General features: G+C 34.5%; 1 protein-coding gene across 6 annotated transcripts in view; it reads left to right on the forward strand.

Moving 5' to 3' along the window:
• Nucleotides 1-24,709, forward strand: part of Raskol (Ras GTPase-activating protein raskol) — a 281,119-nt gene that overhangs the window by 109,516 nt on the left and 146,894 nt on the right. For 4 of the 6 annotated variants that reach the window (XM_083099962.1, XM_083099958.1, XM_083099961.1 and 1 more), the window contains 2 exons: nt 10,741-10,853; nt 22,998-23,039. In XM_083099962.1, the coding sequence (XP_082956088.1) occupies nt 10,741-10,853; nt 22,998-23,039 (155 nt within the window). The remainder of the gene's footprint in view (nt 1-10,740; nt 10,854-22,997; nt 23,040-24,709) is intronic. The other 2 variants (XM_083099964.1, XM_083099959.1) reach the window with 1 other exon arrangement.

Genomic DNA, 24,709 nt, shown 5'->3' on the forward strand with positions numbered 1-24,709 from the left:
GCTATTGTAGCGACGAGTGATTTGATATCGAATCGTTTGGAGAAACGGATCGAAGAAAAGAAGCGCAGATGATCGGAGAGAAGGTAGCCTTTTGAGAGCGATAGACACCTTTGTGAATGACTCAGGAGACTTTCTATTGGAAGCAATTTCTGTGGTACGAGGTGACAGATGAAATCTGTCTGCTTGGCTCGCCTCTGTCTGGCATGGACACTGTTTACAGGCTGATGAACCGATAATTCATCTGAAAGATCTTAAGGAAATAAAGCCAGAAGCCAATTCATTTATAAAGACCATGTTGCACGTAATTGAAAAGAATTACGTTGCTTATTATTGAGTAATTCTTTCACAGAAAAATCTTTCAATTATCGATTTATCGTATCAATTCGTATCATTCTATAATTTTATTTATAGAATATTATAATTTATTATTATTAAGATTGCTATAAAAGATATTAAAATCAATTTTATAATTGAAATCTTATTTGAGAACTAAATTAAAAATCATATATAATTAAAGACAGTTTGAAAAAAATTCGATATTAAAATTTTTTTAGAAAAAGAATTTAAATTTTAAGATTTTTAAATAAAATTTTATATAACTGTTTTTCTGATAATAATAACTTTTGATAATAAATTATGTGAGGTACACATAATTTCGCAAAATTATTTTTTAAAGATGCGGATTTTATTATTTCTCGAACAATATAATATTATTTAAAATTTCCACAGTAACAATATCGATAAAACGAAAAGATTAAAGAATCAATTTATAAGTTGCGAAATAATTCATGACCGGTTTTCATAGATTTCGTACGTTATGGTCGATCGCGCTCCATGTAAATAAGATTGAATAGATTCCTGGAACGACATGCACGTCGTAACCTCATTCTCATGCAACATGTAACAATTTACACGTTATGCGCTCTCGGCGTCTACCCAATGACGTAATGACTGTAATACAGTCTTGCACCGGTCTCACAATGCGCTGCGCCATCGGCACCTGCCGTTATTGCCGATGTAACAGTTTGACGGTATCATGCTTATCAATTAAGGTGAAAGGACAGTATATATCGTATCATATATGCATAATATATTTTTTTGCATGAGATGTGCGAAAAATCGGGACAGTATAAGACAACGATAGAATTGCAAAGAGAAAAGAAGAGAGGAAAAGCTTTCTTGCTTTCTTGTCATAGATAAGATCGCTAATGAACTAACTATTAGAGCCCGACGTGAGCCTAATGAGGACCGCAAAAATAATCTCGACTCGCACAGACGGACTTTACTCATCTTCCTCTTGGTTGTCTCTCGTGACGGAGAGAGAGGCTGCTTCCGGTAGCCGGAGAAGCTGGAGAACTTCTCACCTGTCGCCTCTTTGTCTCGCCTTAACATTCTCGCGTTGCAAGAGTTGACATTGTGACAACACATGATCTGTCGCAAGTCAAGTTTTATCAGATATTAAGTAGTGAGGATTTTTTATTTGCGAATGACATTTGATAATTCCTGACAAATTAAAAAAAAATCTGCAATTAGAAATTATAAAAGTGTATAAAAAATAATTATAACAGACGCGTATCTTTTGGTATTTTAATCTCGCACTCTTATATAATTATTTATGTTACTCGCGACGTCCACTAGACTCGCTTTTTTTCTCAAAGTTTTTATCTACTGTCTCACGACATCGTTTCAAAGACTCTCTCTCTGTCTTTCTCTTTTGACACTTGACTCGATTCTCTCTTCCTGCGGTTTTGCATCACGCAAATACGATTAGCGAGACCGCATGTCGCCAAAAAAAGCGCATCCAATCTGTTTTTGATTCAATTCGGTCTCGTTAAATGGGCAATAAAGGCGCGCGTGACATTCTCTTAATTTACTCGGTGGATTTAATTGGTTCGCGATACAAGTACTTCCCAGTCGCAACATGCGCGACTCTCTGCCTCTTCCGCAACACTTGCACGTGAGGACGTGAGGTTTCATCTCGAGAGAGAGAAAGAGAAGGAGAGACGAGCCCGGAGGAGGATGCTTCCCACCTTCGTCTAGCATCATCCCTCATCTGTCTTTACGTTCCCGTGCAAATACGAGCGTAGAGACTTGCATGCTCTCGAGACGCCCGCAGCGGACCTTTAGCCGGATATGGAATATTAAGTGAACGAGCGAGAAGGTCAAAATTAAGCGATTTACACTTTCCGCGTTGGGTGGATATAACTACATAGACAGGGATATTTGTTCTACTCTCGGGAAATAAAACGCTTCTAAGGATAATGAGATGTACAAACAAGTGAGAGAGGCAAAAAAACGAAAGCAGAGAATTATATAATATATAGTAACAAAATCGATTTATAAAATTAAAATGGGACTTGAGATTGTAAATTATTATTAAAGGGTGTCTGGAAAAATATGGGAAATTTATAATTCTCAGGGATTTGTTTTGCACCTGAAAAAATCAGGGAATTCTTAGGGAATTATATTCGACGTCTTAATAAATTATTGAATATACAATACATATATTTTATTGTAATTTTTAGTAATAAAAAACGAAAATGTGCGAGTGGAAAATGTTTATTTTACAAAAATTGTTCAGTTTTTCTAGTAGATTTGCAAATCTAGCACTTAACACTTAAAAAGTAAATAAAAATAAAGTGATTCTTTATTTTTTTCATATGAATGAAAAATATTAGGAAAGGAATACAATAAAAATTTATTTTATTTTAGGAACCTATCAAAAAATCTTTAAAATATTCTCTTCACCTTGAATTTTGAATAAAAAATATCTGAAAGATCAGAGGATTTTCAGGGAATTTTTTTTACAAAATTTGAATATATATAGACATCTTGTATTATTATATTGTAAAGTTTTACATAAAGTTTCAATATCTCATAATAACATGTCCCCGGAGAGATGGTTCAAAAGTTTCTTATTTTTGTAAGATATAGAGTAGTTTCGGCAGAGAGAAGAAATATGCATTATATAGTTACTGAATAATGTAATCTTTTACTTTATATTTGCAAAAATTTCGCATCTGTTTACTTTCCTTTCGCATGCTTTTTGTATGAATTTTTTGACGGGGGAGGCCTAATCTCTTTGCCAAAAGAAGCGTCGAGGGCGACGCGACCGCATTCAAAATAGACGGATCGGAATAGAATACGCAGAAATTGGAATTTATTGCGAGGAGTCCTGCGGGAATGCCATGCACGCATATATGGCATACGGGGAAAATGCAAAGATGCCGCACAGATTCAGCACGTGCCGCGAGAGGAAAGAAAGGACACGAGGATAGACGATGGCGGAATATTTCCAATTTTATTTACGACGTCCCATTTTTTGCCCGCTCGCGGAAGAATGGTTGACTCGTCTGCTGGATGCGCATATCTACTATTTTGTTTCCGATTTCTCTCGGGAGCCCCGGCATTCGACTATTTGACATGGCTGGCTGATTATGTAGATGCGAAGACCCTGCGAGATTGACGCGGAAATAGCGTTCTAGCGAGGGAGCAACGCCATGACAAAGCAACGAAGTAACATTCGCGAAGATCAGGCGCGAAAGGTAACTGTAAAACGTCGAGATTCGCTAGTGAAGTGTGATTTATCATGTTGATGCATGAGATTTATGTTATAAGATATGTGAGTAATCGGATGTATTTACGCAAAGAAACGTTCAGTTAGCTCTTTTGTAGAAAAAGAATTTGAGCAGAATTAAAATTTGCAGGATACATATATGTGTGTGTTTCGCTACTTGAAGGATCATGGTAAAATATCTCTATGTTATAAATTATATTGCAAGATACTAGAGAATATAAAAAAGATAATCATCATACATTACAGTACGAATAATTAGCATTTCTCTCATCAAATGATTAGATTTTTTTTTAAATTGTATTTACGACACTTTGCCAAAATTTTAGATCATAAAGAGTTTGCACAAAAATCTGGTCGACTATCGATAATGCATTATCGTTATAAAATAAACTCGTGTCTTCCGGTTACAATGAGACATAAAAAGCAGAAGCGACGTCGTCGTATTGATTTTATGAGGTCAGGTTCGCAAACAAAAAGAAAAGGCAGTTCTACGTAATGTTGTATCGATCTTGTGACGATGCCATTACCATTTATCGATATAAAAATGAATAAAAGATCCCGACTACACAAAGCCGTATCTCCGAGTTCGATTCGCCGACTACGCTTCACATGTATCAGTATATAAATATTATTTCGCAATGTTCGCATTTATAGCCGCCATAAATATATTTGAATACATTACGACGAAACATTATAACGTTATTCTGTGCAAAGACCAGAAAACTTGGTAGAAAATTTCTTAACATACGTCGAATCGTGAAAAAATCATTCTTCGTCTGGCGCGAGTCGATATTGCTTTTATATGCATATATAAAAAATGTACATTAGAGAGAAAAAGAAAATTAAAAAAAGAATATATTTCTAGAAACTTAATTTTATTTTAAAGAAAAATAAAATATAACTTTTGTTAGAAGTTTTGTTATAAGTTAAATGTATGTTTTTAATTGAGTTTAATTATATTGCTTGCTTTTAAGGAATATAATTTTTTTTTAAATATACGGTATATTTTTTTCATATTATTAACGAAAATAATATTATAAAAAAATCTTTCATGCATGCAGAAAATCTACAGAAAACTATTCATTGTTCATGAAAGCCTTAGATGTTTCTCCTTACCAACTGTTTCTTCTGTGTTAATTTTTAATTCTATTTTTTTAAGTGTGTTACATTTTTGGTTTTCTCGTTGGTTATCTGGTTCCTCGTGAATTTCGTTATCTTTGTCTAGTTCTTCTTTCTCCGATATATAGCTTGTCTCGCGAGAACTATGTACTTCAAAGTTCACGAAACTTCTATAGCATCCATAGTCGCCATCGTCGTTGTCGACGACGTCATTTCCGTGAGAAACTTACAATACGATTTCATGTCGTTGCTATGAAATCGAACTCTCGTGTAAAACGAATGCTATGAAATAACGACGAAGATTATCGAAAATTTTCCCGACAATTATTTTTCTTATCAATTTCATTAAAAGTTACGTTATAATTTAGACGTCTTTGGATATAAAATAATGTGCCATTTTGCAAATTCAATAATGGTGGCTAATAATCAATCGTTAATTAATATCTTAATCATGCAACATTATGTAATGTTACATAATTATGTATCTTGAATTACCATTGCATCCATTTAGCAAATCATTAATCACTATTATAGTTTCTATCGATTTGCATAAATTTCAATTGCATGTATTTCAATTGCTTCAATCAAGCTTTGCTAGGTTTAGATAGTAAATACTAAATAAGTTATGAATTTGCAGGATAATTCAATTAAAATTTGAAACAATATTTTGCAAAATATTTTTGAAAATTTTTAATAAATATGTTTTTTATATTTAATATTAATCTTATAAATCCATATATCTTTTAAAAAAATATTTTGAATTAAAAATTATTTTTATTTCACTTTACAATTTAAAAATATTCTGCTAATAAAATTAATATTATATTAAAATAACTGCTCTTTTATATCTCGCATAAAAATTTCAATTATTAATATCTTTTTATGTTATAATAAATATGGACTAATGGATACCATATTAATGGATATTGATTAATATTCTTGTAATATGTAAAATTGATTTAATGTATTGAGAGGATTAATTCAAAAAATCCATTTAGCAAAATCCCTCGAAATTACGCGATTAAAAAGCTTTTCGTTGCATTCCATTTACCTTGCTCGGTCTCGCTGAATCAACGCAGTGCATACATCAATTGTTCAAGTTTCAAGGACTCGCGGGACGATGTATGAGATCGATTAACCGCCGATAAGAGCGGTGAAGCTTTCGCCGCCGGACTTTAAATTCTAATCGTCATCGTAATCATCGAAGCTTGAATCGTCTTTCATCGATGTAGCATTGTCCATTGTGAGCCATATACGCGTCGAAGGCTTCGCGACGAGGCTTAGCATGAGTGCATTCATAAGAATGTCGAGGATACGCACAGAGAAAGGACATCTGGATGCATTTGCCACATATGCTTTGATATGAGAGCCAAAAAATTTTTTATTTCAATGTAATTTCAGAACAGCTCACTTCTCAACGCTACAAATTCGGAAAAATGCATCTTACGCCATTAATCACGTATTTTTATTGTTATAAATAATTAAATAATGAAATCTTTGTGTGAAATCTTTGACAAAGTTTTTGACGAATACAAATGTAACGTCGTCATTTTTTATTCCGTTGCCTCTTCTCGCAATGAAATGTTTGAAAAGTTCTGAAATATCCAAGTATTGTGATATATTTGAAACTTGACATTCGACGTTTTCTATTTTCCGGGAGCAAGCAGGAATATCAAGCGAAGTGACTTTTCTGTTAACTTTATGAAAAGTAAAGAAAGGAAGTACGTCTTGATGAATACTTTTATCTTAAGAAAAAGTCACAATGTATTGACTAACTTTTAGAGATAAATATAAAAGAAAAGAATATAAATGGCATAATATAAAGTATCTGAATAAAAAAATGTTATTTTGATAAATTTAAATTTAGATAATTTTAATAAAATTTAAAATTGGATAAAATTTATTAAAGGAATATTTTTTTTAAATATATTTATATGTATATATGTACAATATTGAAAACTGTTTCGGAAAAGTCTGATAACTGAACTGTTAGCACAAGTATAGATGTTGTTTCAGACGTGATTACAACGTTTCATTGAAACTTTTTTTCCAGGATTCGTTGAAAAAAAGAGTGCACACTGGAAAAAACTAACTGTGCAAAGCTTTATCGAGGGATATATTCGGAGGGGGAAAAAAAAAGAAGGAGGCGATCCGTACGAAAGTTTCGCGAGAACCGTAAAGTGCCGCGAGTGCTCGGAGGCAGGGCGAATAATTTCGTTGGTTATAAAAGTAATGCGATATCTCTCTCTCGTGCAGAATATGGAGCGAGGGTGTCCATTATGGAAAAAGCGCGGCGGCGGGAAGTAACGAAAAATTTAGTGCCAAGCGAGACTAATCATTTAGGAACTTTTTGCGATGGTACCCGCGGGAGTAGGGATAGCTTTTTCGCCGCGATATATATTTTTCAATATATTCGCGGAATCACACAGAGCAGTAAAGTAGGATGACAGTGCCATTGAAAGAGAAATAGCATGTACGTCTCTCCTACTCGATTTATGTACCAATAGCCCTTCAAGGCTTTACATCGAAACAAAACGTATTGAAAAATTTTGCAATGACGTTTAAAGGCACATAAGTTCTGTGTAGTATTATAAAAAATTACGATTTGGAAGAAAAATTTTAAAATGTTGCAAGGACATTGTGATAAGTATGATTTTTGTGAAATTGCAAACATTGGATATAATTTAGTTAAATTTTACGAGAATAGATTTATGAGTATATTGTTTATTATTATCTTTTCGCGATAAAAAATTTATAATATTTTATTATTTTAAGTATACAGATTGGGTGTGTCTTTTTAATATGTTAATCACCACGAAAAAGACTTGATCTGTTTCAACTCTGAAACTATGCAAAGATATCGAAAATATTTTTGATAACTTTTGACAGTTCGCGAAAGAGAAACTTGATTCGAAAATATACTATATCATTAAAATTATTGACATTCTTTGTAAATGTTTATTAAATGATAAAAATCTCCAATTTTTATCCATATGTGAATAAAACTGCTAAATTATAAAGGACATTTTATTTTCTGTTCTTTATATGCATTTGAAAATGACAACTGATTTATTGTAGCAACTTGAAAATTTTTTACAGGTTCTGAAGGAGAAACTTGGTTCGAAAATATATCATTAAAATTATCGATATTATTAAAGAATAAAAATATTTCTGATAGTCTTTATCTATGCGTAAATGAAACTATTAAATATCCTCTATTAAAAGATTTTTTATTTTCTTTGCTCTCTTTATGCGTTTAAAAATGACAGCTGATTAATTTCAGCAATTTCTTCTAGTTGGTGGGACCTCGCATATTTTTCATTTATTAAACTACAAGAATAATAATCTTCTAGCATTGTATTGTTATATATTCCGTAATGCATCTTGCGGCTGGTTGCAATTAACACCTATATCCTTCTAAATGGGAGTGTACCGCAGCATTCAACGGTATCAACAGCGGCACTGCTCATCAGCCGCATGGGCTTCTCTCAGCCACAGACATCTATACTTACGCCAGATCGCTAATACCGTTGGTCGGCGTGGTGCGAATTGAAGTATACAACGTGGTACAACGTGGTTGTAGAAAATGCCAATCATCGAATAGCAATTATATATCGGTCGTATGACTTGCGCGTACGTCCATGAAAAAAATGATCAGAAGTAAAAACGCAACAAAGGATTCTAGTGCATGCGTAATGGTCATAAAATTGTCAACATGCACCATCTTACGTTGCTGTAAAAAGCACGTACCGACTACTCTGCACACATGGCTACTATCATCGTCATGTCAGATCTTCATCCTTCGTCTTCGTTCATTGTGTTTACCGCTATTAGCGGTCTGGTCTAATGTAAGTATAAGTCGGCGTTCTCCTCCGGTGTTATTTCTGCGAACCGTTCGTTTGCACGCCGCTGTTTAAACGTACTCTCGCGGTTGTAATCTTCTCGTAGTTCGCGTAAGCACCGTGATTCTGTTGGATGGACAATTTCACTTCACTCGATGGCCAACAAATCGACATTTGCTCTTGGCAACACGCCGTTACGGCACGTTCACTATAGTCGTTAAATATCCTTTTTCAGTTTCTAATTGCGGTACGAATAATTGACATTTGAGTGATTTATGCAATTTTATATACCAATAAAAATAAAACGAAATGTACAAAGTAGATTAAAATAGATAGAAAATTAATGTTATAATTAAATTTAAAAATATTTACAGCAAATTTTCTTTGATTTTATTGTTGTAAACATTAAATATTAGATTAATTGTATTTATATTATAGGATATATTTTTAGAATTCTTTTGTAAAAATGGAAAAATAATTTTTTTTAATTCTAGGTATCTTTTTTATATTTTAAAGATTGATGATGTAACTGTCTGTGGTAAATTACATTCTTTAGCCCATTAAAATTGCAGGAACATCGAGAAAATATAGGCTTCATAAAGTGCCCTATAATTTTATGTCGATCACATTTGCATGATTTTTCTTGTAGGATGTCACTTTGCTACATTTTTAAAGATGTTTTCAAGTTACTATCTTATAGAAAATAAATTATTAAAAATCTATATACATATTTGTAATATAAATAATATATAATAATTTCCTTTTTCATTATATTTTATTAATATTAAATTATTTTGCATATTGAATAACTTTACTGTTTTTGATAGCACATCGTGAAATGAAAAACTTTATTAAATCCATCGCTTCGTACTCCAATTTCTCTTTGCGCTTTTTTTACCCTTCGTTCGTTTCTGCACTTTTACAAAAACAATACGCTGTCAATCGTCGGACAATACCGACTGAAATCAGTACGTACCGACTTACGCTTTGTCTGCCGATGATGTTTCCGATTGCAGTCACGTTTTTTGCAGTGAATACCTTTTGAATTGTAAAAATAAAAATAACGAAAAGAAATTGAGAAATCCCATTGTTTCTGAAATTATTTCACAGAGTTGCATAAAATTTATTAGACATCACGCTCGCGTACGTTGTACGTTAAACGTATCGCCTGCATCGGCAATCGTGACTCAGAAAGTCTCTTAAATAATATGTACGCGTAAGTATCGGCCGCGTATCTCGTGTATCGCGCATACATAAGCGATAGCGACAATTTTCTAATGACGGAATTCGTTTTCCCTCGAGCTACCAGAAACGTGTTTCGCTTATTACTTCGGTTCACCATCCTTCCCAACTAAAATGCGTTTATGTTTCCGTAGCGTAGAAATGTGTTCCGCGATAATGTTGTTACGCGTCTATGCATAAATCTTGGACGGTTATACGCGCTCGTCATAAATCATAGTCAGGCTGTAGTAAACTAAAATATAGATACTGTAGAGATAAACTTGGCGAAATAGTAGTTGCTTTCGAGTCATCAATCATTCCTGATTTGATTGACAATTGAAAACTGAAGGGCGAGTCAAGTTTCGGCAAGGAAATAGAAGACGAAACTTTATTTCGCAGCGAATTTCTATTGGGAGAGAATTTTATTTAAATTTTTCAGTTATATTATTAAATTTTCAAAAATGTATTTTAATTAAGTGATGAAAATTGAACATTTAAATGCTCTTTTTATTTGATTTCTACATTTTTAAAAACATTTAAAAATAGCAATTTAGCTAAAATTATAACTAATTTCATATTCTTTTTCGCGGCCTCTTCTTCTTTCTTCGACATGGAAACTATGCAAACATCTATGAATTATTATGCCATTCCGCGATTACGTTTTTTCAGTTTGCAACGCGAGAGATTACTGTATTATTACGTCCTTTCTAATACATATTATTTTGTAAATAACATAATCATAATTATGAAAAAGCAATCGATATAATCCGCTCGCAAGACGATACACATTCTGGATCGGCCATTATCCACGATTGCTATGCTCCATGTCTCTCGCGAGGATAATTGACGCCCGGTCTATTATCCTTGCGAGTCACTCTCTTGACCTTACTCTCTCGTAGGACGACGATACGTACAATGGATGTCGTCGGTGCCGTCTAGTCGCCGTGGTTATTCATGAGGGATCATCTTTCTCTTTTGCAGAGGCCGAATGCTGCATCGGCGAGGCCGCCAACGAAGCATGCTGGGAGCCTTGTTACTGCGTCCTCCTACAGGACGAGCAGACCCTCACAGCTTACAGGAGTGAGGACATGGCGGTGAGTACGTTTTACCGTAAAAGCCTTTTCGATTTCCCTGGATTTACCCGTCCTGCGAATGTTTTGTCTTCTCTCTTTTACACGCGATATTCTCGTAAGGCGCGAAACGGATTTACACACATCATCCTAGATTTACACCACTGCCTCTTGTTACTTTACTTTTCTTAATATGCGTCTTGTTAGTGTAATAGGATTCTTATAGACACTATTATAAAATATTATTGACGTTCAAATATCAAAATGATTGAATTTTCTTATGCTTTTGCGAATATCATCAAAGTTGTTTGTAATTAAGAGAATAATTTCAATTTCAAGAGCTTCCTAGTGTTACCTTGTAAACTCGCTCCTCGTTGTTTACGTGCGCAACAATATCTTCAGATTGGCACATCGGAGAACCTGTTTGATCGGGTAAAATGCCGTGGCAAAGGGACGTCGACCTCTAATTCGATTAGAAAGTTTATACTCCATTGACTGACATGAACCGGACGCATGAAACGCTTTGAAGACCTTGGACTTCTGCCCATAATCGCGAATTGTCTGGCGTGCGTGCTATCGAGAATCCTTCGGTTCTCGATTCTCCCCGTTCAGGAAAAACGACTTCTGACCAATATGTCATAGTACAGCGATTTGCGTTGCTTCGCTGCGCACAATGTTCCGTTTGGTTTATTTATAGGTAATACTATGTGTGTGTGGGCTCGTGTATTATTTTTTGTCAAGAGCATCAGAGTGAGTTGCACGAATTCGGTCCCGTAATCCCACTGTGGACGTACCGATGTATTTTTAGATTATTTTCACTCGACTCTTAAATTCTGTCTGCACGCTTCTATCTTCCGTTATTTAAATCCAGGGGAGAGATTTGCTTTAGATATAGATGTGAATTGTCTAATGATACTTTAAGCAATTGCGAGTATCACTAGATATTTATATAAACATGAAGAATATATTTTCACTCTACACTTTGCTCTTGATAAAGCAAATATATGAAGACACTCTTAAAAGAGAGTAACTTCTCTAACTTTTAGAAACATAAATATATAAACTCGCTTCAGGTGTCACGAGGAAGCACGTGCAAGCAAACTTGCAAGCTACACAATTTACAATTGATTATAAATTTCCCTCTTTTGTCGTGATAAAAAATTTAAACAAAATTTCTCGGTATTATTTTATAACATGATATTGTGACATTATTAGAAACTTATGTAACTATTATTTATAATGATTCGTTTGATTGATATTTAATTATATAACTTTATATTTGATTATTGACAATTTTCAGTTATTCAATTTTATTTTTGTTTGCTAATTTGTACTTTGTACTCGACGAAATTGTGTGCCGAGGCAACATACATATAAAAAAAGACAGAGATGTGAGTGAGAAACGCGAGATAACAAAAATTTCATGTTTCGAAATTATCTCGCTTTTCTATATCCCTTCGTGTATTTCTCAATTTCTTTCTTCCCATCTCTATAACCCCGTCGAAATGTGAACTCCGACCGTTATTCGGGAGAGAGTATTATCTTCGGTTACACACAGCGAAAGCTACTTTTCTCTGATCCGAGACTTTCCCATGCCAGCACAATTTACGGAGTCCTCGCACGATCGATAAATTATAAATATTGACAGCTATTTCAAATATTGGCAGGTACATTAACATTTTTAACTATGTGGCAATGATTGATCTACATATATTATTGATAGTAACTGCATTGATAATAATATCGATGAAATCTGTATAAAAAGTACGTTAGATATTAAAAAATATTAAATTTCTATGAGAGAGAAGCAGTACTTTTGGAAATTAATATTATTACTTGGTTTATTTTTGTAATTAATTTTATAAGAATATTCTTATAATTTTATTTATTTTTTGAATTTATATTATATTGAATTTATTTTTTATTTATTTCTTGAATTCATATTATATAAAAATATTGTTGGCACAATTTTTTTTCATGTTTAAAATATTATACGCGAATCATGTAATGATTGCATGTAATATCCCAAAGTACTTCCATGTAGTGACGAAATCTTAAAATGTCTAAGCTGTAGTTACAGAAATATGCGTATTCCGTCATTTTGATTTCGCGACAGTATGTTTTAGCCGACATAAGTGGTAGCTATTATGCATTTAGGATCGTCTGAGGCTTTCGCAAAATTTACTTTGTTGAGAGCGCAACTTTTTCTACTCGCATATTTCGCGTGAGAAAGCTTCACTGAGAGTTTATTTCTATATATCCTATCCGTATATTCTCAGCAATTGCAGTCGCGAGTGGTTTCTTTTTTGTGTTAATGGTCTTTTTCTACATAACAAGGCCAATATAGCCTCTTACAAACATCATTTTCAATTTTTTTCGCCCTTTCGAATTTCAATTTATACAACATATTAAATATGTCATTGTTATTTTAAATATTCCATTTTAAAATAATGCAAAATCTATATTATATTTATATCTGAGATCATATATGAAATGTCTTCTACATGTGATTTATTTTTTTCTATTAATATTCCTTTCTTATCAATGCATTATTTTTATTAATACATTTAATTTTATTAATAGATTTTTTAAAATTAAATTTATAAGTTCTGTTAATGTATGTAACATACATATATACTGTAAATTAATATACGCGCGCGTGTATGCGTAATTATTAATATTTTAATACAACATTAATAAAAAAATGACAAAAGAAAGATTTAAAATCTTAAGTATTTAATATTTTATTCAATCGATTTTTTAGGCTGCTTGTGTATAATTATTTCCAAATTAAATTTTGTTGCCACATTTTATTCTCTTTGCAAAGTAATGAAAAATTAAACGCAAAGAAAAGATACATTCGCGAATGCAATGTATTGAACGATCAGTTTGCAATTGCGACTTCTTTAGTTGTTTTCGACGGCACGCTTTGAAATCGATGGTAACTAGTACACAATTCCGGTTTAATAATCAAACATCGAGCTCTGAATACGCGATTACAAGAGCGTGATATACGGAACCTGCTTGCTACGTTATCGTCAGTATATAATGAGGAACCGGAACTTGTCTAAATCCATTCAATCGACCGTTCTCTGAATCGCTGCCTTCTCGTATAGTCAGAAGTCCTTGTAAATCCTTGGAGTTGGCCTTTAACATTTGAGAAACTCTCGCGATATCAGATATACGCGGTGTCAGCTTAATTAATTCTGTTTCCGAATGAACCTGCTTTCACAAACATTACATTTCCATCCAATCTGAACCATCATTTTTTAACTTCATGTTATTAACATTTTAATTCGATTCTATTATAAAAGCGATTTTTTTCATACCATTTATTTGGAAAATAAATTATGAACGCGATTTTTTCATAAAAATCATTTTCTGAATAAATATATTGATATAAGTTCTTTAAATTTTGTTCTCAAAATTGCCATAAAAATTTATTTGATTTACACGAGATTTTGGAGCTTCGCTTTTATGCGATTAAAAATCTCTGTTAAATATTCCCAAAATTATCAGCGTTATCTTGCAAATTTTTTTAAAGCTTGACTGTATTTTGATATATTTGTGTCGCGAAATTTTCGAATCTATTGAACAAGAACTTCTCTTTATTCAATCAAGCACGTAATTAATAATAGCTCTAGGAAAATTTGTTCGCGTACATTTTACATTACTCGTATACATTGAGCGAATTACGAGACTATATAAAATCTCCATGATACGACAGATGAGAGAATGGATACGAACTTAAACCCAGCAGGTCGACTGAATTATCATTCTGACGCGCAACTTGACTCGTGAAGATTTCGGTAGATTTGGCGTAGCAGTCTGTCGCAGGAACGGCTCTCCCGGCGTTTCATCGCATTGCGAAACAGACGCGAGACCCTGATTAGTACCTTCGTCGTGTACTCAGTTCCTTACTTTGAGAACTTGCTTTCTCATCTCGCATTGCGTCTCATCTCCCTTCCGTCTGTCGCTGTCTTTGTCGGCGAACTTCATCTAGTCAGTCGCACATTTCTCCACTACCGTGCCTTGTTATTACTAAATCAAGACAAGCGCCTAGTTTCCCTCGCTCCCTTCGCTCTCTCTTGTCCCTTCCTTCCTTTAACGTGTAATCATATTCAAGGGATCCAGGACCCTGCCTCGTTATTTGTCGCCGAGGCCAACTCGGAGGAACGGGGTTAACGGCCATTGGAGGTTTTTTTAGTCTGTGACCTGAGTTTTTTTCTCTTCCGGAATGATGAAGCTTGAAAGTAGTTTCATTGACAAAATTACTGGATTCTAATAATCGGGATAATTCTTGATTTTAACATTACATCACACACAATTATTCTTCCTACAGAATTTCGATATGGTTTTTATGGTGCCTAATAAAAAATTGGTTAAAGACTAGTCTCTCTTTAACACGTGTCGGGCGAAACACTTGGAGCTTCGTTGCGATTTTTACGCTTTTGTTTTATTACGGTCCTCACTACCTGTTCCGGAAACGCGGCGACTCGTAAAAAGCAAAGGATTCCATTGCTTTGATTGCGTTGGTCCATTAGCATCGACTTTACGGTCATAAGTTGCGTACGTAACATGCTCATCGTATAATACGAAACAACGGAGACGTAAGTAACGCAGATTAGGGTAAGCGAAGGCGGACGGGAATATTAGCTTTGGAAATATGAGCGAGGGTATGTATCGTACACGTTTAATCTATCGAGTGTTTCAAGTCGAAGCATATATTGCGTTGCCTAGAGACTTTCGTTAATTATTATTTCTCTGATATAATTTAATCTTTAATTACGTTAATGTAGTTTCATTAAATTTTAATGTAAAACAATTTTTATACTTCTTATTTCAATATATATTTTATAGAAGGCACTTTTTTAAACTTCTACATAAGACTGATAAAAGTCTTTCTTTCGACGATTATTTTAATTCCGCCTCCTCTTATCGCGACGCTGCTTGAAAATAATCCTTCGGTAAAAAATGCATTTATATATATATTTTTTTTTCACTGCAGATTCGACGATGGCATATTATTATCGTCCACCCCGATTTATGCATCGCGGTTAGACTCGATACGCACGACCAAACCTGATTCGTTCTGGCGATAAATTATGCACAGGGTGTCTCGAAAGATAGCGTGCACCCTCTCTGTGCTTTCATCCCTCGATAATGGCTCCCTTGATGCACCCAAGGATATCTTCCTTGCCCTCCCATTTACGTAAATCGCATCTCTCTCTTTGAGCCCCTAAAGTGCTTGTTTCATGTTACAGCTTTTATCTCGCAAATACATTTTTTCAAAACAATCAGTAATTAATTATACGTGTAATAAAAAGTTTTTACAAGAAATTTTCACTATTGACATGAAAAACTAATTTTCTTTAGCTATGATATTAATGGTTTATTTTTTAAGATTTTATTTTCTGTTGATAATTATTTCAGGATATTCCTGTATTAAAATGTATTTTGTAAATAATCATTTCAAATTCTTGCAAATCACAGGTTTTGTATATGTGACACATTGTTTACTTTAATAAGTAATTCTTTAATAAGTAATTTATAATTTATTTAAATTTTCTTGATAATTTAACTTGTGTGTGCTTCATTAATTTGCCCTTTCAAGATATTTTATGAACATCGTTAATTAATCAATGCTACCAAACCAAGATATTGTGATAAATCTCTCGCGAAAATACGCTTCGATTCGCTTCATGCGTTTCCATTCGGCGAATTCTGTGGATTTCGCATGATGTGCGTTCTCGTACTCGTCACGTACGATACGCGAAAAAGAAAAACGCAACCCTCATCTATAGAATCGTTCCCCGGAGGTCAATGGAGCGCTTTTGTGTATTAAGTCGCCGCCTCTCTTCCCCTTTCGCTCTCTTTTACTTTTCGTTCCTCCACTTCTCGTTTTCCTTTTCGTCTCATTTATGAGGCCTCGTTTAAACGTGAGAGGAATGAAATATCCGCGATTAAATGTCTCTGTTCCTTTGACGTGGTCAAAGCCGTCTTCAAGCTTATCTATTTTCCTTTGTTATCATTCACGGTTTATGTCTTTTCTTATTTGCACATCATCACATTTGGTTCCTTTGCAATATATGCTGTTTCTCTTTTATTTTTAAAAATATGTATAATTAGATCTTTTGGAGAGGCAAATGAAAATTGATTATTTAAATTGAATTTGTAAATATTTTTTTGCGATATTTAATTTATTAATTATTACGTTGCATGTCAATTAAAAATATGTCTGTAAAATTAATGTTATAGATTACGGGGTAGATTTCGTATAGATGTATAATTATTTTGTTGTTAACGATACATATGCAAATTTTTTATTTTCTTTTTTCAAAAGTTACATCTATTGCAATAAACCATCTCTTAATACTTGATAATAATATTGCAAGTATTTTAAGCTTATATTATTGAATTTTTCCTTCGGAAAGCGTCTTACATTTACGATACCAAGATTACTTATGACATTTTGATCTTCATTTCCTCGAGGCATCTTATTTTCTGTTGCGCACGAACTGATCGATGAGGTATCAAAATCGTTTCAGCCAATCGTCTATCTCTTTCGCGAAAGAGATCTCGTGGAGTCGGAAATGCTTGTTCCTTCCTCATCGACCGGCGCGTTTGCGCTCCTGTTCGATCCTTTTTTTTCTGGAGCGAAAGCTTACGGAATCGCAGAGAAGGTACGCATTTTCAGCAGAGGGGATTTTTCTCGGGTTTCCTCGATGTAAACTACCCTATACGTATCGTGTGCCTCGTGAAAGGGATCCTAGGAGGATTCGGGACTAAGGACCTCCTCGACTCCCTGCTAGATAAATCGACTTCGCCCTTTCGTATCACCTCCGAGCTCCTCTTACTCCGCCGGAATCACCCCTGAGAGAGGGCGGAGCCCAGAAATTCGTTGGACCTCGATAGCGAGAGAAAGAGAGAGAGAAAGGAGGAAGAGAACTGTCGGAGGAAAGGCTTGTAAATCTGGAAAGCTTGTTTAACTTCGGCTCCTAGTAATTCTCGGATGAGGATGTCGTCTGTAATTAAGGGGGGCGAAAACTCATTATAAATTGTAATTGAGGCATTGCGCGATAGTGTGAAATATTGACCACCCCCGTCTGCTGCCATATTCTGTCTTCCAGTTTTCATGCAGCGAGAATAATGGCCTCTACATTGCTCTGCTGCGACGGGTAATATTGCCGAAAGGTGTCATGACAGTTTATCGTTTACAAGTCAAATAAGTTTTCACAACTCTTTAGCCTTCACAAAATTTTATCATATAAAATAATGTATTATATTTAACAATTATTTTTCATAACATGAGACAAATATAAAAAGTAGACATCAATTATTTAACAATAGTTTATGTATATTTTTTTTGTGAAAGAGTTTTTGAATTTGAGAAATTTGAAAGAGAATGTATACCTTTTCATCATAAAGAATATTTCTATATGATAATCCTTCAAGATATATCGTACAATCTCTTTTGTAATAATTCTTACAAAGCTTTGATATTTTATATCGAGAAAATATGAGAGAGAGAAAGAGAGAGAGAAGTGGAAATGGAATTTATGCATAAAAGCAGATTTATACAGATAGCACATAGCTGGGAAGAACAAGATTCATTAAAGTATTATCTCATATTAAGGGTTTCCTAAGGAGATTTGGATTAGAATCAAAAGAGAGAAATTTCTTCCGAGACCAGATACATGCACAAAAGCCCCTTTCCTAAATTAAGCTACAAAATCCCCCACGTTCCATGAATAGTTACGTACATATCTGCGTACTTAAAAATCAAGCGAGTCTCGACGAGGACCTGTATAATCTGCGAAAATCACAGATGTGCAATTTGCATGTCGTACGGGATAATTTTAGAACACACGGCGCACGGAAACGTAACGCACGCTGCATACATTATTCATAGGCAAACGAAACGCTTGGCTTTTAACCGGCTAATTTTTAACATAATCTCTCTCGCAACGGAAATTATTAAACATTGTCGCATAATTAATTTCCGCGATTAAACCGTGTACCAAAGGATCATTTAATCACAAATTTGCTGTCAAAATTACGAATCGCGCGATAATTTATCGAATTACGCCAGAGCCGCGTAATTAAAATTTATCCGCAATATTATTTCGCACGGTGCTTTATCATTCGTAATATTATAATTCTTTATATTTGTGTGCCAATCATCGCTGATTAAACGATTCAGTTTCGTAATCTCGTTGCTATATTATTCACTGCAAAATGTATTATTAAGAATATTAAATCCACCGATCTCTGAGAGAGCACTTCGAATGGGATAGAACGCTGCCTCCGCGCAATAATCTCTTCGGCTTAATGCCAGCAATGTGTACCAAAGAGAATATACAGTCAGAACGAAGCTTAACTGCCAGACGCGCGCGCGAGAGACCGCCAGAGATCAGAAGGTCACGATATTTCGTGGCTGGAGGATCGAGGGGGTGCTTATAAAGGAGGAGCGGTAGCAATGGGGTGCATTTATATAAGACCTGCCTCGAGCATTGCGTCGACGAACGAGAGGGGTAAAAATAAGCCGGATGGGATATTATCGGGCTGATAGGAAGGTCCGTATTCTATTCGCGGCAAAGGAGTATTTTTTTTTCTCTTTGTATGGCATTGTAACATCATCGCAGAAATCGTTTATAGCAGCACATTTATTTTGCTAAAGGTACATTGACGTAGAAATGCGCGAGAGTATTGAATGGATAAAATAATTTCTGGTAGATAATTTTTGGAATATTATTAATGTCCAGAGTTTTTGACAAGAGAAACGATAGATTAGCTAGAAAAATCGTACAACGTTATATTTTCAATTGAACTATTTTTGTAATAAAGTTATCGACATTTTTCTCGATTTTCTCCCTAAATTTCCGCTAAAAAAGTAAATCTGTTTTAAATATGCAGATGGACTAGGACAGAGTGCAAAAAATGACGAGGTCAACAGACTCTCGACTTGTTCTATTTTTCGATACTTGAAGTAGCTCTTTAGAAATTCGTAGTAGCTCGCAGCACTTTTTAATGAGACTTGCCCTCAACAGCGCGGATTTTGTAAACGACCATCATATGGGATAAAAAGCCTCTTCAACTCGACTGCTATCTCGAGCAAACGAAGATGACCCGAATATATTACCAATTCGCAAAAAGCGCTGCTAACTTTTTATTCCATGCAAAGTATTTTTTTAGACATCGATGTATAATTCAAGAAAATATTTCTTAAGTGATGTTAATGGTGACGTTTTTTAAATGAATTTCATTTTTAAAAACGATTCTGAGATGAAAAAGGCTAAGATTCTCTACTTTTAAGTATTTAAAGCGACGAGTATATGTCTAAATAGAAAACTGAGTAACTAAAGAAAATAAATAATGAAGAAGCTAATGATATATCTGGGATTTATCGCAGTATTGTATCTGTTGCCTAGATCTCTTAGTTATACTCTGCTGCTCGCAAAGAGAGTACGTATGAAGAGACGTGTCCTTGTTATCTCTCGATATTATACTCGTTGTTTATTGGCTTTATTTAGAAAATCGCACGAGCTCGAGATATTCACCAGTTGCTCTACATCTCCGAGCGACTGGTGAAGTGGCCCCTCGTTAGGAATTCACACGTTTCTCTCTTTTCCTTCCTCTTTGTCGCGCTTTGTGTCTATTCCTCTCAAACGCTCTCTTTTTAGCGGATTCGTCATATGGTATACACGAAGCTCTCGGTAAATACATAAATAGCAAACTTTATTTCAAGTTGGAGAGCCGTCGTTATTCTTTTTCCCTCTTTCTCTCTTTCTCTCTCCTTTTTTTAAAGAAAAAGATTGCGATGCTCCAGACTGCGGTGGCGAAAGAGAAAAAAGAGAATTCCATGATAAAAGTTACGTTGGACAAATAAGATATTACGACATATATTTCGTATTGCTTACGAGCATGTTGGATAATTTTACGATGTAAACGTGAAGTTTGATAAGCGTTGTATGATACGAAAATTACAACATGATAAAATTGTTGCAATTTTCTGGTCTCTTCAAATATATAGAGTGTAAAATTTTCTTTAGATTATAAATAATTATAAAAGTTAAAAATAATTTCCAAAATTCTCTCTTTCTCTCCCTTTACTTTTCAATCTTACAATTATTTATTTACTTTTTTTATTTTAAGTACATTATATAAGAAGTTTATTATCATCAGATCCACTTTATTATCATCAGATTCACTTTAATCGTTTACTAAATTAGTCTGTCGAGTAGCTCGCGTAAACATTTTGCGAAATATTTTTCTTCCAATCGCCCTCGTCATCGTGAGGTCCGTTATTTGAGAAAACTTTTTCAATTACTCGACGTCAGAAATGACGGCGGAGAAATAGGTAGCAGAAGGCAAGAAAGCCTAACACGATAAATGGACGCGTGTATTATTATCTAGACTGAGAGACACTTCCGGGACGTGAATCGATTTCAATATTACCGCTAGATCGATAACCGGGGAAAAGAGGGCATACGTGACACGCGCGTAATCGAATCGAGACTGGTTAAGCGTATGGATCAAAGACGGAGGAGTCGCGATGGTCTGAGCACGTCCCTACGAAGATCACTTTGTATCAAAGGATCAAGTCTAACGAGACGCATACCGGACGCAACTCGGCTCTCTTCTCGAAAATCGATCACGTTTCGCAATCCGACAAGCATGTTTTCTAAATGCGAACACGTGCAAAATCATGCTACAAGAATAATTCTGATTGTTGAGTTGGCGATGGTACGTAACGTAAAATATTAATTGCGTGCCAACATTCCATTATGTTAACCGATAATTGGATTTATATCAGTTGTATCTTATTTCTCTCAGCAAATATTAAAGAGGTATGCGTTTTTAGATAGTAAGAATAAAAGAGACCTCTTCAAAATTGGTCACTTTGCGAAAATGAAGGCAGATTTTTCCTCCAAGGTCTGCGAAAGAGTACAGACGGGGGACAATGACGTCGCAAACTATAAATTACGAGATACGGGTGGGCGGTTAATTATAATAATTCTTAAAGCTTTCATTGCTAAGAGCGCACTGTACCAACGTCGACGGTGGATGTGTTGAAGATGTAATACTTTTTCGCCTTTGGCGTCGCCGGCGGCGCATTAAATCGCGTTTCAATGTGTTTTATTGCGTCGAATTAAAGGTTAGCGATTAATGTCGGGCTATGCGTACCGAGTTTTCATAGCGTTACCGTGCGGAGAATATGCGCATTCATAGCACACGTCAAATGAATTTCGCCGGACGTGCGTCTGCACATGAACGAAAAGGGTTAATGAAGGCCTGAAAGAGGAATTTCGCAAGGCGGCTATAATTCATTTTCGAGGCGCGCATTTTTTTATCTTTGATCCTTCTCATTTATAACAGTCTTGGCGCAAATTATCGCCGTGCGAAGGTTTCTTGTCGCCACCCGCGCTTTTTCACAGAGCACTCGCGATGCGATGCAGCATCCGATGCATTTCAAACGTTCCTCTGAAGGCAATTCTCTTCCTCTGGAAGAAAATTTTAATTTTAATTATTGATCGAAACAAATTTTAGTTTAAATTATATGATATTTAAATGATATTTTGATGACAGGATTGTAGATATATAATACATGCAGATTAAATATAGTAGATAATAATATACATTTATTTTAATTATTAATGCATATGTGTCGAACAAAATTTTTTCATTGGCGTGCATATGTGTGTGTTTATATCTATATTTATTTATGTATATATAAAATTATAAAATAGTGATATATATATCATGCAAGAACAAAATTCGATAATTTCGATGACGTAATTAATTTTACTCGAATAAATAGCTCAATTATAAATTAGCAGTTTATATAAAATTATATAGTATTATAATTTATAATGCATTGTAAAATTATAACTGTGTATTCTTAATTATCATGAATATAAAAATATTATAAAAATTTTTTTTATTACATATTATTTTATTTTATATATATTTTAAAAAATTTTCTTTTATTATTACATATTTTTTAAATTTCTTTTATTATATTGGCTGTAACAGACATACAGTTTTTCTCAAGATGTGGCAAAAATAATCCAGAAAGATCCGCCAGAATAGTTGATCTCTCTGGATTCTGCGGGACAAAAAGTGAATACGATTAGTAATCGATTTGTATCTTTCCTTTGGACGCAGCTATTCGCCGGGACCGCCTGTATGTTCAAGTCGCACAACAAGGTTTGTTCCTTTTCCTTTTTATCTTCTGCTAATGTCTTGGTGTCATCTAATACATCGATGTTCCGTACCGTTCGTTTGTCATGGCTGTTTGCTCTTTTTTTAATCTTCATACTCTTAAGTATTTCCATATCTCGCAAAGCTCTTGATTAACGTTTCATGTTGTGCACACAAAGAAACGCGCTGGATTTGCATTGCAAAGTGTAATATGAAGATTAATTCGAGCCTCCTTGCCCTTTGATGTCTTTGCTGTTTCGCGAATCAAAGGACAAAATTAATTGTTCGTTGCTTTTAAACTCATGGTAAGACGACGCGAGAACACGATGAAAGCAGAAGAGACAAGGCAAACGAAAGAGGTTTGATTCAGATGGAATTAAATCAATAAAGATTTGTCTTGCAACATGAATAACAACAATGATTTTATGCCATCTCTTCAGCATCTTACAAAGCGCAGCAGCTAAGTTTGTTGTTTTGCTGTTGGTATTTTTCTTGAATTCAAAAGAAATATAAGATATACATTGTAACATTTATATTTATCAATTGTTTATACATTAGTATATTATTAATCGTTCATACAATTCATGGCATGATTAATATCGAACGTATTTGTGCGTGTTTGAAATTGATTCATCTCCGCGACATATTTATTGGAGGAATTTCTTTGTTAAGAATTCCCTGTTCGATTAGTATCGTTCCGTTCAATTCCACACTATATTTTCTTGCGTGTTTTCGTTGTGCATCGTCGTTTCCTAGGACTGGCGTGTCTCAATAATACGAGTGCATCTTTTCCCAGATGACCGGTTTGTCTTCCGTCTCCTCTTCGCTTCGTGTATGTGTTCAGTTTCGTCATGGAATCAATCGTAATTTCCTTTCCACGCACGTAGCCCTTTTCTTCGTCTGTGCACTTCGTTGTCGACGATTCGATCGTGAAAGGTTTAATGGCCTAACCGTGTTTATCTATCTAGAAATTGCATTACTATTGTTGTCGTCAATAAACGCGACGTGAACAAACGATAAATAAGCGCGAGCACGTGCACGTAATCACAAATTTTGATATCTGTGTCACGTGTAGGCCGATATTAAATACGATATCGGAGCTGCGTTGACCGGAATAATGATATAAGTCAATATAATAAGAGATCTCTGACATATAAATATACTAGATTTTATTTGTAATTTGTCTCTTTTTCTTTATTTAAATCAATAGCAAATTTTTTGAAGAAAGTCAACACAAAGATGTGGCAATTTTCTTAAAAAATATAAAGAATTTATCACTAGTCCGCTCAGATTTTCTTCTCCTCTAGAAATTTTATTTGACAGCTTTATGTACAAATATGCAAGTAAAAAATTCTCTGCTCCTTAATTTTATTACTTATGTAAAAATCTCCTTGATCTAGATATTACGAGAGATCTGCTAATAAAAGACATGCAAGAATAGGCGTGACTCGATCGATTGCAATGTAGGACTAATTATGTTATTTAAAGTATTACTCGAGCGACGAAAGGGGTCACGTGCTGCGACTTGCTTGAAAAAAAAAATCTGATTGCTAATTGGCGCTGTCGTGGATTGTTGATTGGTCGACGACGCTCTTCGAGACTGACCGATCGTTCCTCGCGTAATTGGACACATTCGTTCGCGCCGACCTGGTAATTGCACCTAACGCGTTAACTGC

The sequence above is a fragment of the Camponotus vicinus genome, unplaced genomic scaffold, assembly GCF_025532165.1.
Source record: "Camponotus vicinus isolate PSW18456_S1 unplaced genomic scaffold, iyCamVici1.0 SCAF_5, whole genome shotgun sequence".
NCBI lineage: Eukaryota > Metazoa > Arthropoda > Insecta > Hymenoptera > Formicidae > Camponotus > Camponotus vicinus.